Source organism: Apiospora aurea (assembly GCF_038362705.1).
Source record: "Apiospora aurea strain CBS 24483 chromosome Unknown utg000001l_segment0_segment0, whole genome shotgun sequence".
NCBI lineage: Eukaryota > Fungi > Ascomycota > Sordariomycetes > Amphisphaeriales > Apiosporaceae > Apiospora > Apiospora aurea.
The window spans coordinates 7,110,992-7,125,426 of NW_027117388.1; the positions used below are offsets into that span (position 1 = coordinate 7,110,992).

Sequence of the window (14,435 nt, forward strand, 5' to 3'; positions counted from 1 at the left end):
CCTACCAGTGTGCACCCCTAATATGCACTGCATTCTTATAGCTTCCCTCTTGTTGCATATCATATGTGAGCTCTTACCTCATCTAACGTCAGTTTTTCATTCCCAATGTACACAGACTAACTGTTCTTCTTTTTCATTCCTCTCATGTGAATATGTGTGTGTGCTTGCTCGTTTGGCAGCGACCGCCGTCTTGCTGTCTGTCGAAACCGAGACACAGGCGGTGGTGGTTATGACGAAAACCAGTCATGGCGGTGGGCAGTGGTGATGGGCCCAAGGACCTTTCCTTTTGTCGTCGTGCATTACATACACGCATCAACGACGCCACCAAACAACATTATGAATCATCGCGCTCACACCCTCATCCCATCGATCGGAGCAATGGCCATGGTGCCCCATGCCACATGAGTCCTGCTGTTCTTTCCTTACTTGGGTGCTGGTAGGTAGAATGGCCGTTCTCCGACAATGATCTCTCTCGGAGGTCTATCGAGGATTACTTTGCCACATGTTACCTAATCGGGCATTCCTTCCCAATGTTACACAACATGGCCATGCCAGTGGCAGGCCTGTGATCTTGCCAGGCCTCGGAGTCGAGAAGGGCTGGCACCACATCGTGATATACCTCTGGCATTCGAGTGCCCAATAACGAGTATCGGCTATATCGGGCAGCAACGATGTACTGGGCAGGCGGCTTGCTCCGTTGGGGGACCCCAATCGCGCGCCCAGTCTCGAGGGTCATCTGACACCGAGTCTGCAATAAGGAGGCAGTACCAGGAGGCCAGCGCATATGCCACGACCACTGCGAACCTTCAGCCGCTCGCTTGGAAAAGGAAACCTTGCTCAGGTGATACCTCGTGGCGATGGCGACGTCGGCGAGGTGGATGGGCAGAGAGTCCTGTTCATTTGGATGGACGGGTTCCTCCTCCTCCTGTAGGCGAGCGCAACCTGCTTGATGATGAAGGGGCCACTCGAAAGCGTATGCATGCTGTGAGGACTGGCTGCTGCACTTGGCGGACATGAGGAAGGGGGAGGGGGGTGCTAGGCGGGGTGGAGGGACGGACGGGTGCTAGCAAAACAAGGCGACCTTATCCAGAATCATGAGGTATTGGAGTCTAATGAGGCGAGATAGGTGAAATGTGTCAAGTATTGCCGCCGACTGCTCGCCGCCGCGGCCGCTTACTTGTATCGTCTAGAGAAAATCGAAACGCAGGTGGGATTGTATTGAAACGTCTTGTTTGCTATGTGTGTTCCCCCGGGGGGAGGAAGATGAAACATGCCAATTGGGCCTGGCCTGGCCGCCAAGACGAGACAGCGAGACAGCCAGACAGCCTCACAAACAGCTCACACAGCTGGCCAGGCCCTGGTTTCTACAGAAAACGCTGGGGCCAGCTGCAGATCTAGAAACAACGATCAGCACCGAGATGGAAAGTTCAGACGAAAAAGACCGGACACGAGATCTCGAACCGTCAATCAATTCCATATTCCCCCCTTGCCTGCTGGGATCTACAGATCTGTCTTAAGCATTTGCAACCATTTACCGCGCGACTGCTGGTGTTTTGTCTTAGCACTCCCGTCTTCGTGCGACGTTTTCCGAACCGCCTCGGGAGGTTTTGATCGTTTTGATGTCGATGGGTTTCAAGGATGCTGCGATCCCACATTGGCTGGCCGGTCTGGCGGGAGGCTGCGCTTGAAACGGGCACGCAACAACACGCCATAATTTCTATTCCGTTCGAGGCCGAATGGCCAATTGCTTCGTCGCAGCGACTGCGACGTTATGGAAATGCCAGACAGGGATTAATCACCATGGTCTTTCGCGGTCGATTGTTTTAATGAGGCGTATAATAATAGTATACCTATTTATTAATCGAATGCGACTTTGATGGGCGAAGATGTGTCTGTTCATAAATACCGTCGACGTCGCCCTCGGTTAGACATGAATGATCGACCATCCTTCCCAGTCGGTGATCTCTCAACACCCAAGCAGATCTCGCTCCGTCCGTCCGCCTTATCTCTTCTTCGTCACTCGCCGGTCGAGATACTGCCGGTACAGCTCTTCTTCTTGCTGTATATATCTTCTGTATATACCATAGTTACTTCTTTTACCCACCTTTTCACCTACCAGCCACCTATATCAAGCTTCACCAAAGACCTCCGACAAGATGAAGTTCACCACCGTCGTTCTCTGCTTCGCTACCGCCGCATTCGGCATGCCGACAGGCGCCGATGTGGGAGCTGCCGCGGCCGCAGACAAGCAGCTGGGCGGAAAGGGTGCCACCGCCGGCAACAGCAACAGCAGCAACAACAACAAGGGCACGCCGGCTGCGGGTGCCGCCCAGTCCAGCGGCACCGCCACCAACAGTGCCGCAGTGCCCAGCGCCACCGGCGGCCAGGGCAAAGGCAATGGCAACGGAAACGCCTCCACCGGCGCCATCAGCGAGTCCGTCCTCCCCGACTACGGCCTCGCCGCGGGCGTGCCGAGCAAGTCCCAGCCCGGCAGCTGCGTCGGCGCCAACAACATCAACATCCCCTGCACGTGCCCGCCGCCCAGGGCCGAGGTGGCGGCGGCGCTGACGGCGTTTGTGGCGCGGGGCAAGGCCGGGTCGGTGACGGTCAGCTTTCCCGACCCGTCGGCGGATACGTCGCTGGCGGGCAACCGGGCGCGCATCAATGCGATTGTGAATACGCTGCAGAACTTCAACTTTGACAAGACGGGACGGACGGGCGACGGGTGCCCGGCGGCTAGTTTTCCGGCGCTGGCTGCGGTGCAGAAGAAGTTGCAGGGGGCGAGAATGTGCAGGTTGGGGGGCTGGGGCTGGGGCTGCTAAGGCTGGGAGTCGGCAGAGTCGCCGTCGGATGGTCTGAGGGAAGAGACAGAGAGAGGCAAGGATGGGGGAGGAAAGACGAAATGACATGAACGGTTTGGGATTTGGGAAGGAGTTTTCTGGATTGGAAGGATTGGAGTTTTCTGGCAAAACCATGGATTGATTGATGGAGTGACGATGCTGTTTAGAGCCTATAGGAAGAAATGATACCCCCTTTTTTTTTTACTTTCGACTTACTGCTGCTCGTCTTTCTCTTGACATGTTATCTGTTCATCGTCTTCGCCAGGAGATACTCATAAATGGGTTGATGCCGGAATGTAGAAGACCTGTCTCCTTCCGCCCTCTGTCTGGGTCTATGCAGGCGTTGGCCTTGGGGTTTGGATACGTGATTCATGTTCTCATGTATCAACATTTTAGCTACCATCCATTAGGAAGACGCATGCATACTGTACATAATGTAACGAACTCGTTCGCATGTCACCATGTGTAATTACCACTCGACAACTTCGTGTTTTCAACCTTGAAGTCCTCAGGGTTCCCACGAAATCGAAGTCACGTTTTCCTCCTATCCTAACATCTTTCCTTTCACGCAACACCCGGCGCACCGACCTCTGGTGTGAGTCATGATTAATGGTATCAACAGCTTTGTACGGTTGGGCAGGCGTGAAGAACCGCCGCGTTAAATCATGGCAAAAGACACTGGCGGCACTCTCGAGAGAATCCAGGAACGTGTACTCTGGAAAGATGCTCTCGGTCGCGTCTGCCTCGACCCGGCGCGTGTGCGAGTGCGCCTTTACCCGCGTGTTTCCTCTCCCCGGCCCCAGTTTCTTATTAAATTTCTTCGTCTCGGTCGCATTCACTGTCCTCCCGTAGGCCCCATATTCATGTAGGGGTACACGTTGCTGCCGCCGCCCATGAAGGCCCAGTTCGGGTAGCTCAGGTCCGACATGTCGGTGAGGAGGTTCTGGTTCTGCTCCCACTGCTCCGGGGCCAGCACCATGTCCCACTGGATGTCGGGCCCGGCGCTCGTGGTGGGCACCTCAGCACTGCTGCTGCTGGCGCCGGCGGCGGTGGCGGGGTTGAAGACGCCCGAGTAGACAAAGTCGACGCCGGCCAGGCTCGGGCGCCGCGAGTCCAAGCCGAACATGGGCGCCCCCAGGGGGTGGTGCGCGTGCGGCGGCTGCGGCTGCTGGGGGAGGCTGTGCCAGCTTGCCGACGCGAGGGTGTGGTGGTGGTCCATCGGTTGTGGTGGGTGGTTATGCGGCTGTGGCTGCTGCTGCTGCTGTTGTGGCTGCTGCTGTTGGTGCGGCGGCGGCTGCTGATGCGGCGGCAGTCCTTCCTCCATGCTGTCCAGGGCGAAACTGACACCGCTATCCGTGCTGTGTCGCTGATGGTGCTGCCGGTGTTCCGCCTCGTGCGGGTGGCCCATCTGCCGCAGCGTCGCCGGGTTCTCCCCCCGCCCGGACGCCCTCGAGCTCGAAGCCGAGCGGGTTGCCGAACAGCGTGGACGTGGGCCGGCCGTCGACGAGCTTCATGGCTTTCGCGAACTCGTTGGCGATCTTGGCGAAGCGCGCGTTGGTCCCGCTCATCTCGACCGTCTTGAGGATGTCGTGCAGCCGCCGCACCGCGTCCGCCAGCTCCGCCACGCTGTGCATCTCGACCAGCTGGTTCTGGGTGAGGACCCCCTCGAGCTCCCGGCCCAGGTCCGTCCGCGACCCGGCCGTCGGGGATTGCTGCGCGCCCTGCTGCTGTTGCGTCGCGAGCGGCTGGAACTTCCAGGCGTGCTGGGCCGCGGCCGCTTCGTCGATGGGCGAGCTCGCGTGGTGGGTCTCCGTAGTGGTAGTAGCAATAGAAGCAACAGTGGCTGACGACGATGGCCTTTGCTGCTGCTGCTGCTGTTGGTGTGAGGACGGCACCGCCGCGTCGGGCGCCACCAGCCGCAGCGTCAGCTCCATGCTGGTCAGGTACGCCCAGTAGACGTCGAACCAGCAGATGGCGTTGAAGGCGCCGCCGCGCCAGAGCTCGACGAAGAGGCTGACGGCGCGCATGGCCGACGTGACGCAGACGCGGCTCAGCTGCGTGACGACGAAGCCGTCCGGCGTGGCACCGAGGTCGACGCCCTGCTCGCTCGCCTCGACCTCGCGCAGGAGGAAGCGGCGGGACAGCAGGCCGAGCGCGCACTGGTACACGATGTGCAGGATGAGGACGGAGCGCCAGGAGGTCCGGCGCTCCTCCTCGCGCGCGGGCGGCCGGTTGCTGCTCGCCGAGGGGCTCGGCGAGTGCGGCGTCGGCTGCAGGTCCGGCGGCAGCGCGTGCCGCCACTCGACCAGGCGCCGCAGGTACTGCACGGCCTGGTGGTAGCGGCTGGCGGGGCAGTGGGCGAGGTCGTAGACGTCGCGGCGGATGCAGCCGACGATGCGCCAGAGCTTGGCGAGCTGCTCGGCGAGGCCGAGGGGCTGGCCGGGGGCGGGCGCCAGGACGCGCTCGTCCGGGTAGTCGACGTCGACCTCGCGGTCGTCGATGGCCGAGGGCCGGCCGAGGGAGCAGCAGAGGTTCTGCTCGTAGCAGTAGAGGGTCCACCAGACGCGCTTGCGGAGCTCGCGCGTGATGGGGTGGAAGGACCCGGACACGTCCTGCCGGTGCATGCCCAGGGCGACGGCGAGGCGGCAGGCGGCGCCGTGGTAGGTCCAGGCCGCGGTCCGGTCGTTGGTGTTGTTCGAGTGCAGCGACAGCAGCATCAGGGCGCACACGTTGGGCAGGCTGAGCGTGACGAGCAGCTGCGGCAGGCCCGTCATCTCGGCGTAGTAGCGCCGCTGGAAGTCGAGCGTCTGGTTGTTCTGCGGCAGCGACCGGCACCCGAAGATGAAGATCATGTAGAGGCACCCGAGCCAGCCGATCGAGACGTAGGTCGTCTGGTTCGCGTCCAGGGTCGGGGCTGGTTGGCCGATGCCAAGGCCGATGCCGATGCCGCCGCCGCCGCCGCCGCCGTCGTGGTGTTGTTGCTGGTCCATGGACGCGGCCCGCCAGATCTCCTCGTAGACGTGCTGGAAGGTGGGCCGGTGGAAGAGGACGAAGTTGGGGTGCATTCGCTGGAAGAAGGCCTCGATGTAGCGGTCGGCGACGTGGCGCTCGGGGAACTTGACCTTGCTCGAGGGGACGCAGTGGCGCAGCAGCTCGGGGGTGTTGGCGTGGCCCTCGTGGCCGCTGAAGCTGGTGGTGGGCGAGTCGCCGCGGAACATGGAGGGCGGCAGCGGCGGGCGCAGCCGGTCGCGCTGGGTGTGGCCCTCGTAGACCATGGTCGGGTCGGCGATGAGGTCCGCCGTCATGTGCTCCGGGTGCGGGTCGCTGCTGAGCTCCGACGAGGACGACTTGGACCGCGTCGCCACCAGGTTCCGCAGCCGCGTGAAGAAGGCCAGGCTGCCCGCGGGGCCGATGTAGTGCGGCCGCCCGCTCGGGTCCCGCACCAGGTTCGTGCTGCCCTCGTCGCCGCTGCGGTCCCGGTCCCGGTCCGACTTGATCGTCTTGGCCTCGGGCGAGACGGGCGACATGAGCGCCGACGCGCTCACCGACCGCTGCCGCTTGCCCGTCGTCGTCGTCGTCGTCGTCGTTGTCGTCGTGGCCGCGGACTGCGGCGTAGGCGGCTCGTTGTGGACGGAGCCGCCACCGCCACCGCCACTGCCACCGCCGCCGTTGCCGTTGCCGTTGTCGTTGCCGCCGCCAACGCCGTCAAAGTCGGGCATCTCGAGGCCCAGCTCCCGCCCGTACGCAATCACTTCCTCCGCCGTGGGCTCGGCGCCCAGCTGCGGGTGCAGGCCGCGGATCAGCGCGTCGATGGCCCGGTAGCGCCGGTCGAGGCTCTCGACGCTGCCGTAGATGCGGTGCTTGCGCGGCATGGTGGTGACGCACTGGATGCCCGCCTCGATGCAGAGCTTGCAGGGCGTCAGCCCCTCGTCGTCGGCGCCCGTGTCCATGGCTGACGTGGACGAGGCCGGCCCGGGCCCCTGGTCCAGGCGCTGGCACTTGCAGCGCCGCGTCTTGCAGTAGTCGCAGCTGAGCTTGGTCCGCTTCCGCTGCGCGGCCGGCACGCGTCGCTTCGCCTTCAATTGTTCTCTCCGCTGCGCGGCCTGCTGGTGCGTGAGCCCGCCGGGCCCGCCGCTGGCCGAGGCAGAGGGGGAGGGCGCGACGCCGCCGCCGCCGCCGCCGCCGCCGTGGTGGTGGTGGTCCTGGCCTTCGTACTTGGGGAGGGGACGTCGGGTATCCAAGGGCGGAGGGGGGGCCGAACTGTCCCAGCTGCAGGTGCCCCGAGGACGGGTCGAATTCCGACTTTGGCTCGGCCATCGCTTGCGGTTGTTGGGGGAAGCCTACGAGGTGGTGGCTGTTGCTGTCATGGAGCTCCATATCGGGGGAGTGGGAGGAGGTGGATGTGCTGGCGGTTGGTATAATGGAGGAGGCCTGTATGATTATTCTCCTGCTTCGTTCTCTCGGAATGCCTGTAACCGTGGGGGGGGGGCACGCGTAGTAGTGGTAGTAGTAGTAGTATCAGGTTCGGCAATCACGGGCTAGGAGCATTCCAGACCGGCACATAATATCAGGAGGAGGCAGTCTCCCGAGCTGATCTTGGTGGTAGCAAGGAAGCAGCTGGGCAACGGGTGCCTCCCCTTCAAGACGGATCCCACGGGGGCGTAGGGATGAGGGTAGGTAGAGCCGGGGTTTGGTGGGCAGCGTGGTCTAGATCTCGCGGATGACGGAATCCACTGACAATAGGGACGGACTTATTATTACAGACTAGGAAGGGACCAGTAGCTGCCGGGAGGGACTGGTTCTACTACCGCGGAAGAAGGGAGGGAGAAAAACAAAACAACAAAAAAAAAAGTTTTTTTTTCTTCACTTTTTTTGTTGTGGTGTGCAGTCGTTTCAGTGGCTGGAGGAGGCCGCGGCAGAACAAAACTTTTGACAGGTCTGCTTCGTCATCACGTATCCGACTTGTCGCCGCTGTCAAAACAAAAGGTCCAGAGAGCCTGGAAGGCTGAATGGGTCGACGACCCCGGGAGATGGTTCGCCTGGGGGACGACGGGATTGAGTGGGAAAATGGAGGGCGCGGCTTTTTCCTGCAGCTGCAGATGGGCATTGCATACGTCAGGTTCGAGCCGCGAGCCGGAGGTGCAGACTCAGGCTTGCTAGGCTTGCTATGCTTGCCAGGGCGGCACGATGGGCTGACGACGTTGGAGAAGGGAAGGGAACCCACTGTGATGCGATGATGAGGGACGTATGTCATAGCGAGCTTGGGTCTGGAGTAGCTAGCTCGTTACCTTTCGACGTAGGGTTCAGCATTACCCAACCTTTTGGCCCCCTAGCTCCCTTTTTCTCGCCCGCCCCGGTTTTATATTCCCTGACATCAGTAGCACGTCAGGCCCCGGGCCAATCACATTACACATCCACCAACGGCTTAGCCTTAGTATAGCTGACCGTGAAAGAATGGCCATGGATCTCGCGGTCCAGACGGATGGTACTGACATCGTGTCACGTATATACGGCATCGTATAGCGACGCAGCTTAGAATGCCAGCGGCATATGTACAACGGCCGCCCGTTCCAGTCGCGCGTCTCCTCCACCCGAGACCCCCAAGGATGCCACGGCCCGGGCCTCTCTGCATCTGGGCGTGGGTGGTGTTTACGAGGTTGACAAACACATGGTGGGCATTGTCAATTTGTCACGCCTCACCATGAACTCTTCATCATCGCACCGTCGCTCCGCATCCGCATCTGCCCAGAGTTGTCGTGGTATCGTAGCGGTCCTTATCGACAGCCATCCGGATGCATGCCAGCGACGTAGTCCCTAGGCTATTACGACGGCGGCGCCACGACATTGGCTGACTGGTTATAAAGGAGGAGCCGCTGAATATATAAGCTTTCTACTTATACGCGATCACCTGATTTATAATCCCTCGCTCAAACAGTAAACCAACAACCCTCATCCGCTGTCGAATGTGTCTGTCTGTACACTCCGTGGCGTTTCGCCTCGTGGTTCCACAGTATGAGCCACGGCGACGAGATCGCATGTTGTCCACCAGGGGCAACATGGTAATTAATACTAGTGGCGCGCACTTTGTTGTGACCTTGAAGACGAAAGCGAGGAGGAGGGTGTAGCGATGATGCTCCATGAAACACGTACTGTGCGTTTCTGCTGAGCCAGTCGGACGCGCTCCGTAGCGTGGCTGTGGTCGTGTGGTCGTGTGGCTGTGTGGCTGTGTGGCTTGACGAGAGCCGCACGGCCGCCTAGTCAGCCAGAGTTCGGCTCAATTTTCCAAACGTCCGCGCGTCGGTTCAAGGTTGTCTGTCTGTCTGTCTGTCTGCTCCGACCAGAAACGCAAAAACAAAGGGCTCCGGCGACCGCGACAGCTTCCGATCGCACTGCCAGCGTCCACTAAACGGCCAGATCATGACCAAGCTCCGTGATCATGGTGTATAATTGGGATGAGCACCATGATGCCTGCTATCGGCTGTACATCGACGAGAAGAAGCCGCTGGAGGAGATCATGCAGATCATGCGGTCCGAGCATGGCTTCGCTCCAAGGTACGGATAAGGGAGGGACCCGAAGATCTGGCTCCCCTGCAGCAGCCGAGCCCCAGGCCCCAAGTGGGTGTTTGTCGCTCGCCGGACCCGAGTCCCTTTACCCACTTACTCGCTCGTCTCCATCCAACGCGACTGACATGCCGACGACCCCTTTCGTTTGGCAGCAAACGCGCCTACCAGATCCAATTCCGCCGCTGGGACTTCCCCTCCAAACAGAACCCCGCGCACAAAAATGACCGCCTCGTCGCCAGGATCCAGGAGCTATGGGCCAAGAACCTGTCGCAGAAGGACATGTTGCGGGTCCTGACCGAGGAGGATGGCTTCGACATCAAGCACCGGGAGCTCATGAGGGTCCGCTCGCGGAACCGCTGGCTGCTGCGCGAGTCCAACCCGCTACTTTCGGCCGATCCCATGGCTGCCGGCCATGGGGATGGTGAGACAAAGGCCCAGTCTTCCGTGTCGGATCTAACCCTTAGCGACACGGAGGGCGTCGACGAACCCATGTCGGACTCTACCATGTACGAGGACCACGTCCGACCCCAGCCCACTGCGTCGTCGCAAACAACATCTCCGAACTTGGAGGCACCGGTGGCTGCCAGGTTGAATGCGCGGAAACGCCGGCGACGCACCCGAGGAGGGGACAATCTTTCGACAGACACCCCGGGGCCGTCCCGCTTCCCTTCCGAGACCACCATCGATGAGAGCAGAACGATACTCAGTCTGGACGCTGGCCTCTACCGGGAATTGCGACTCAGGTTTGCGCGGATATGCGAGGTAACCGGGGTAAGTAAGAAGACGGCGGCCGGCCCCACGCGGTGGGAAGAGGTCAAAGGCATCCTCATAGGGGACATTGCCCACCTGCAGACGGTCATGTGGGCAAGCCAAGACAATCTCGACGGCAAAAGGCTCGCCCTGGACGTCATATGCACCGACGTCACCAAGCGCATGAGAACGGCGGAACAGAAGATGTCGATTGCCGAAGCCAAGAACATTCTCGAGATCAACCCGGAGGAGTCACGGACCATCCGCCAGGAGTATGTTGCTATCCTCAAGGAAGACAACTTCAGCAACAAGGCCGAGGCGGGAAAAGAGCACTGGGGAGAACTGAAGAGGAAATGGATGTCGACTTCGGCCGTGCTGCCACGAATACTGGCGGCTCCAGGATACAGTGATCCGATGCGCCAACAAAAGCTGGACGCGGTGGAAGTGATGGCCAGCGATATACTCAAGCGACTTCGAGACGACCAGTCGAGGAGGGACTCGAAGAAAGGAGCAGCGTCAAAAGCCGTCGATCCACCCTTGAACAGCCATAGAGCGCCGCATGCCGCAGAGGAACGCGTTCGGGTCACTGCAGCCACCCCTCCCCAGATGTCGCCATCTGACGAATGCTTGGTCGAACCCGACTACACCCCGATTCAGCAAGCCCATCTGGGATCCACCACCCCCACGACACTGACACTGACACCGGATCCGACAACTCCACAGAGCATGCACATAGATCCTGATACATCCCCCCTCCGGACCTCGGACCATCTCCAGTCGCATGGCCACGGGATGGTGAACGCGCCCCAGCCAGTCCGGAACAGAACTTCTGGACAACCACAGCCACTAGCAGCGAGTCCAGTGCCGAACCACCATCATCATATGATGCCTGGCGCCGTTCTTGACCATAGCCTGCCCATTGATTCGCACATCGACACTACTTCACTCCCGGTTCTATTGGACGGTCCAAACATTGGCGCACATGCTCACCACGCTCAGACCCCGTCCTTCATGGCGCCACACTTACCCCAGGCCCAGGCCCAGGCTCAGGCTCAGGCTCAGGCTCAGGCCCTAGCACCCTCGCATAATTCGTTCGTCACCGGCCCCTTCCAAACCCAGCCGAGCCCGGCGCCGCCCGTGGCCGTGTACCTGCGGCTCCATCCGTCCTCGCCCATGAACATCGGTCCGCCCATCTGGATCTCGACCCTGACGACGCGGACGTTTGCCGAGCTGCGCCAGATTGCCGTTAAGGAGTTCGCGGGCGCTGCGGTGTGCGAGCGCGTCGAGGGCATCTTGGGCGAGGGCATGACCATCGAGATCAGCCGCGACGACGAGCTGCGAGCCTACCTCGCCGTCGTGGAGGGGCGGGGCGGGTCGGGGCCCCAGGGGGCTCCGGGGTTCTTTGTGCAGTTGGTCAATACGGGGTGGAAGGGCTGAGATGAAGCGAAGCCCCTGTTCTTCTGAAGATGATGGTAGACGATGGATGACGTACTGCCAGAGCGCGTTAAGGTTGATATACCCGATTGGGTGCTGGTTGATCGCCTTGGCAGACCTCTTTACGATTATGACGAGCTATGAATGTTGGGGTTTGAGATGAGAATAGTTTGGCAGTAATTACTTGTCCCGCTTTATTTGCGTTACCTCCATCCAATATGTCCGACCATGCGCGTGATTCGAAGTTGGAACTGCGAGACCACCCCTTTTTCCTATCACGAAGCCGTTCCTCTTTTTACCCCCTGGCCAGATTGTTGCCCTTTCGTATCGCTAAACTTGGGTGATGCCAACGTGAGTTGTCTAGGCAGACCAAGACGCTGCCTGTCTTTGTTTCTAGAGATCTTGGGTTTCGAAAGCGGCATGCGGCGATGTTGGGTTAGCAACATTGAATTTGCAACATTGGGAGCTGAGGAACTGCGGCCGCAGATCCCTTCATAATTCTTCTTGATTCTTTCTCATTTTCCCTCCCTCTTTTCCCCCTGGCTCAACAGTACTAGTTGTCGGTATTAACGTTTTTTTTCTTGTCCCCCCTTATTCTTTTGCTCTTCAACTTATACCAGCTTAGGCTAGCAGAAGCAAGTGTCCCAAAACTGAGCAGACTTCACACATGGAGGATGCACAACGAGTTTTATAACAAGGTTTATTATAGCTAAGATTTTACGAAATCCTGGACGAGTTTCAACCCTGTCTATGGTAGACCAGTAAGGTCCGAAGAAAATAACATAAAAACTAAAAACCACCCAGCTTAGGGTTCCGTTATTTTGTCCCACGCTCCGCCGGTACCAGGAACGCTTCGTCCGGAACAGGTTCCCCTGAATATGCATGGCAGGACCGGTTCATACTCAGCCGCCCTCCTTGCTTAGGACAACGGATACATGGCGTTTTCCCGGAGATCCTCTCCTCCTCCTTCCCCCGGCGTTACACGTAACCGTTGCATCTTGCACAGGGCGTCATGACTACTTGGCCCCCTTGCAGTCCTTTGCGCAGTGCGATGGGCTGTTTCCGTTGATCCCACACAAGAAGCGGCAGACCTGTTATCACGCGGTTAGTACTATCGTTTCGCGGTCCGTATTGTTGGTGGTTGTTTCGCGGTTAGTATTGTTGTCGTCGTTGTTGTTGTGGAGTTTTTGCGGGAATGGTGGAGGGATTGCTTTTTCTTTTTTCTTTTTTTTTCAAGATCACGTGGGTATGCATGGAGTAGGTAGGTAGGTAGGTAGATAGGTAGGTAGGGTACTTACGGGACTGACGACGGGTTCGAGGTAATCGTGTCGCTTCTTCGGGGCCGGAGGGGCGGGCTTGCAGTCGTTGCGGCAGGCGTCCATGGTCTCGCCGCTCATGATGCAGTTCTCGTAGCATGGGGTCTGGATGCAAGGGGCCAACACGTGAGCTGTTACTGTATCGCTTAATCCGGACTAATCGTAGCTTCCTTTTTCCCCCTTGAAGGAGATGGAGAAGGGGGGTAGGACGACGAGGTCAAGGGGACGGGAGAGAGGACGGGGGAGGGGGAGAGGAGGTAAGGAATGGGGCTCTTATTTTGTAGGGATAGGTATGTAAGTAGGTGGCGCAATCAAGACTTACTTCTTCGCCAAAGTAACCCACGGGGGCCTCGGGCATGGGGGTGGGCGCGGCGGCTAGGGCGCTGACGACGCCGGAAGGATGGGCGCTCACGTGGGAGGGGTGGGCGCTGGCATGGACGCCGGAAGGATGGGCGCTCACGTGGGAGGGGTGGGCGCTGGCATGGGCGCTGGCATGGGCGCTGGCATGGGCGCTGGCATGGGCGCTGGCATGGGCGCTGGCATGGGCGCTCCATTGGGAGTAAGTGATGTGCCTGAGGCCAAAGGGGGAGGCGTTGGCCACGGCCGCGACGGCCAGGGCGAAGGCAACTGCGGGCTGCATGGTGATGATGATGATGATGGTGGGTGGACGAAGGTGATTTGGCTTTTGGCTGGTGAGGGTTTGGGTGTGAATGTGAGTGGTGGATGTGTGTATGCGTGTGTGATGCCGAGAGGAGGAAGTTTCAAGCAGATAGGAAAAGGGAAGGAGAGAGGTATTTGTATGCGAGGCGATGAGGCGTCGATAATACCATGGTTGACCGTAGGGTGGAAAGGAGAGTGTTTACGTGGTACCTGGCTGGTTCGGCGGCTATTGAGACATACTCTTTTTGGGGGGCGACCTGCGGGAGCTGTCACTATGCAAGTAGATATTTATTCGACTTTGGGGAGTGAGTGAACGGCCACGCTATGGTTTTCTCTATCAGTCCTGTTGCTTGCCTTTTCTTTGACTTTTTTAATTCTTTTGATTTTCGACTCATACCAGCGCAGGCCAGCACCAGCAAGTGACCCAAAAGAAAAGGAAATGCTTTGGGTCACTTGCTGGTGCTGGCCTGCGCTGGTATGAGTCGGAAAAAAAGAGTTTTTTTTCCCCTTTGGAACCGGATAATTAATATATAATGCATGTAATATTTACTTTATAAATTAAAAAAGAATTAGCTTTATAATTTATTTTAACTATAGTTTTTAAAAGGCGTAATAGTATATATATAAGAAAAATAAGAATAAAGAGAGAATAATTAAAGAGTATAGAAAGTTTTCTTAGTTTTAAGTAAAATATAACCCTTATCGGCTGCCCCCTTTTTTTTAAATAACTTGTATATTCCGTAGTTTTTTATTTAAATCGATATAGTTTAAAACTTAATATAAAATTAAATTAAATAAGTAAAAATATAGAATTTTAATTATAAAAAAAATAAAAAAGAATTAAACACTTAATATTAAAAATTAAAGAATT

The 14,435-nt window shown here is 58.4% G+C and overlaps 6 protein-coding genes across 6 annotated transcripts; 2 read left to right on the forward strand and 4 right to left on the reverse strand.

Annotated features, from left to right (window-relative positions):
• Positions 1-505: 505 nt before the first annotated feature.
• Positions 506-1,015, reverse strand: PG986_002161 (uncharacterized protein; the record flags this gene model as incomplete). The annotated part of the gene is made up of 1 exon (XM_066838383.1): positions 506-1,015. One exon carries the CDS (start codon positions 1,013-1,015, stop codon positions 506-508), a length of 510 nt encoding a protein of 169 aa, XP_066707276.1.
• Positions 1,016-2,156: 1,141 nt separating this feature from the next.
• PG986_002162 (uncharacterized protein) lies at positions 2,157-2,822 on the forward strand (the record flags this gene model as incomplete). Its single annotated transcript, XM_066838384.1, has 1 exon — positions 2,157-2,822. One exon carries the CDS (start codon positions 2,157-2,159, stop codon positions 2,820-2,822), a length of 666 nt encoding a protein of 221 aa, XP_066707277.1.
• Positions 2,823-3,675: 853 nt separating this feature from the next.
• Positions 3,676-4,164, reverse strand: PG986_002163 (uncharacterized protein; the record flags this gene model as incomplete). Its single annotated transcript, XM_066838385.1, has 1 exon — positions 3,676-4,164. One exon carries the CDS (start codon positions 4,162-4,164, stop codon positions 3,676-3,678), a length of 489 nt encoding a protein of 162 aa, XP_066707278.1.
• A 25-nt stretch (positions 4,165-4,189) lies between these two features.
• Positions 4,190-7,207, reverse strand: PG986_002164 (uncharacterized protein; the record flags this gene model as incomplete). The annotated part of the gene is made up of 2 exons (XM_066838386.1): positions 4,190-7,109; positions 7,185-7,207. The coding sequence occupies 2 exons, from the start codon at positions 7,205-7,207 to the stop codon at positions 4,190-4,192; spliced, it is 2,943 nt and encodes a 980-aa protein (XP_066707279.1).
• Positions 7,208-9,276: 2,069 nt separating this feature from the next.
• Positions 9,277-11,591, forward strand: PG986_002165 (uncharacterized protein; the record flags this gene model as incomplete). Its single annotated transcript, XM_066838387.1, has 2 exons — positions 9,277-9,392; positions 9,557-11,591. 2 exons carry the CDS (start codon positions 9,277-9,279, stop codon positions 11,589-11,591), a joined length of 2,151 nt encoding a protein of 716 aa, XP_066707280.1.
• A 1,013-nt stretch (positions 11,592-12,604) lies between these two features.
• PG986_002166 (uncharacterized protein) lies at positions 12,605-13,544 on the reverse strand (the record flags this gene model as incomplete). The annotated part of the gene is made up of 3 exons (XM_066838388.1): positions 12,605-12,679; positions 12,887-13,009; positions 13,227-13,544. The coding sequence occupies 3 exons, from the start codon at positions 13,542-13,544 to the stop codon at positions 12,605-12,607; spliced, it is 516 nt and encodes a 171-aa protein (XP_066707281.1).
• Between the last annotated feature and the right edge of the window lie 891 nt (positions 13,545-14,435).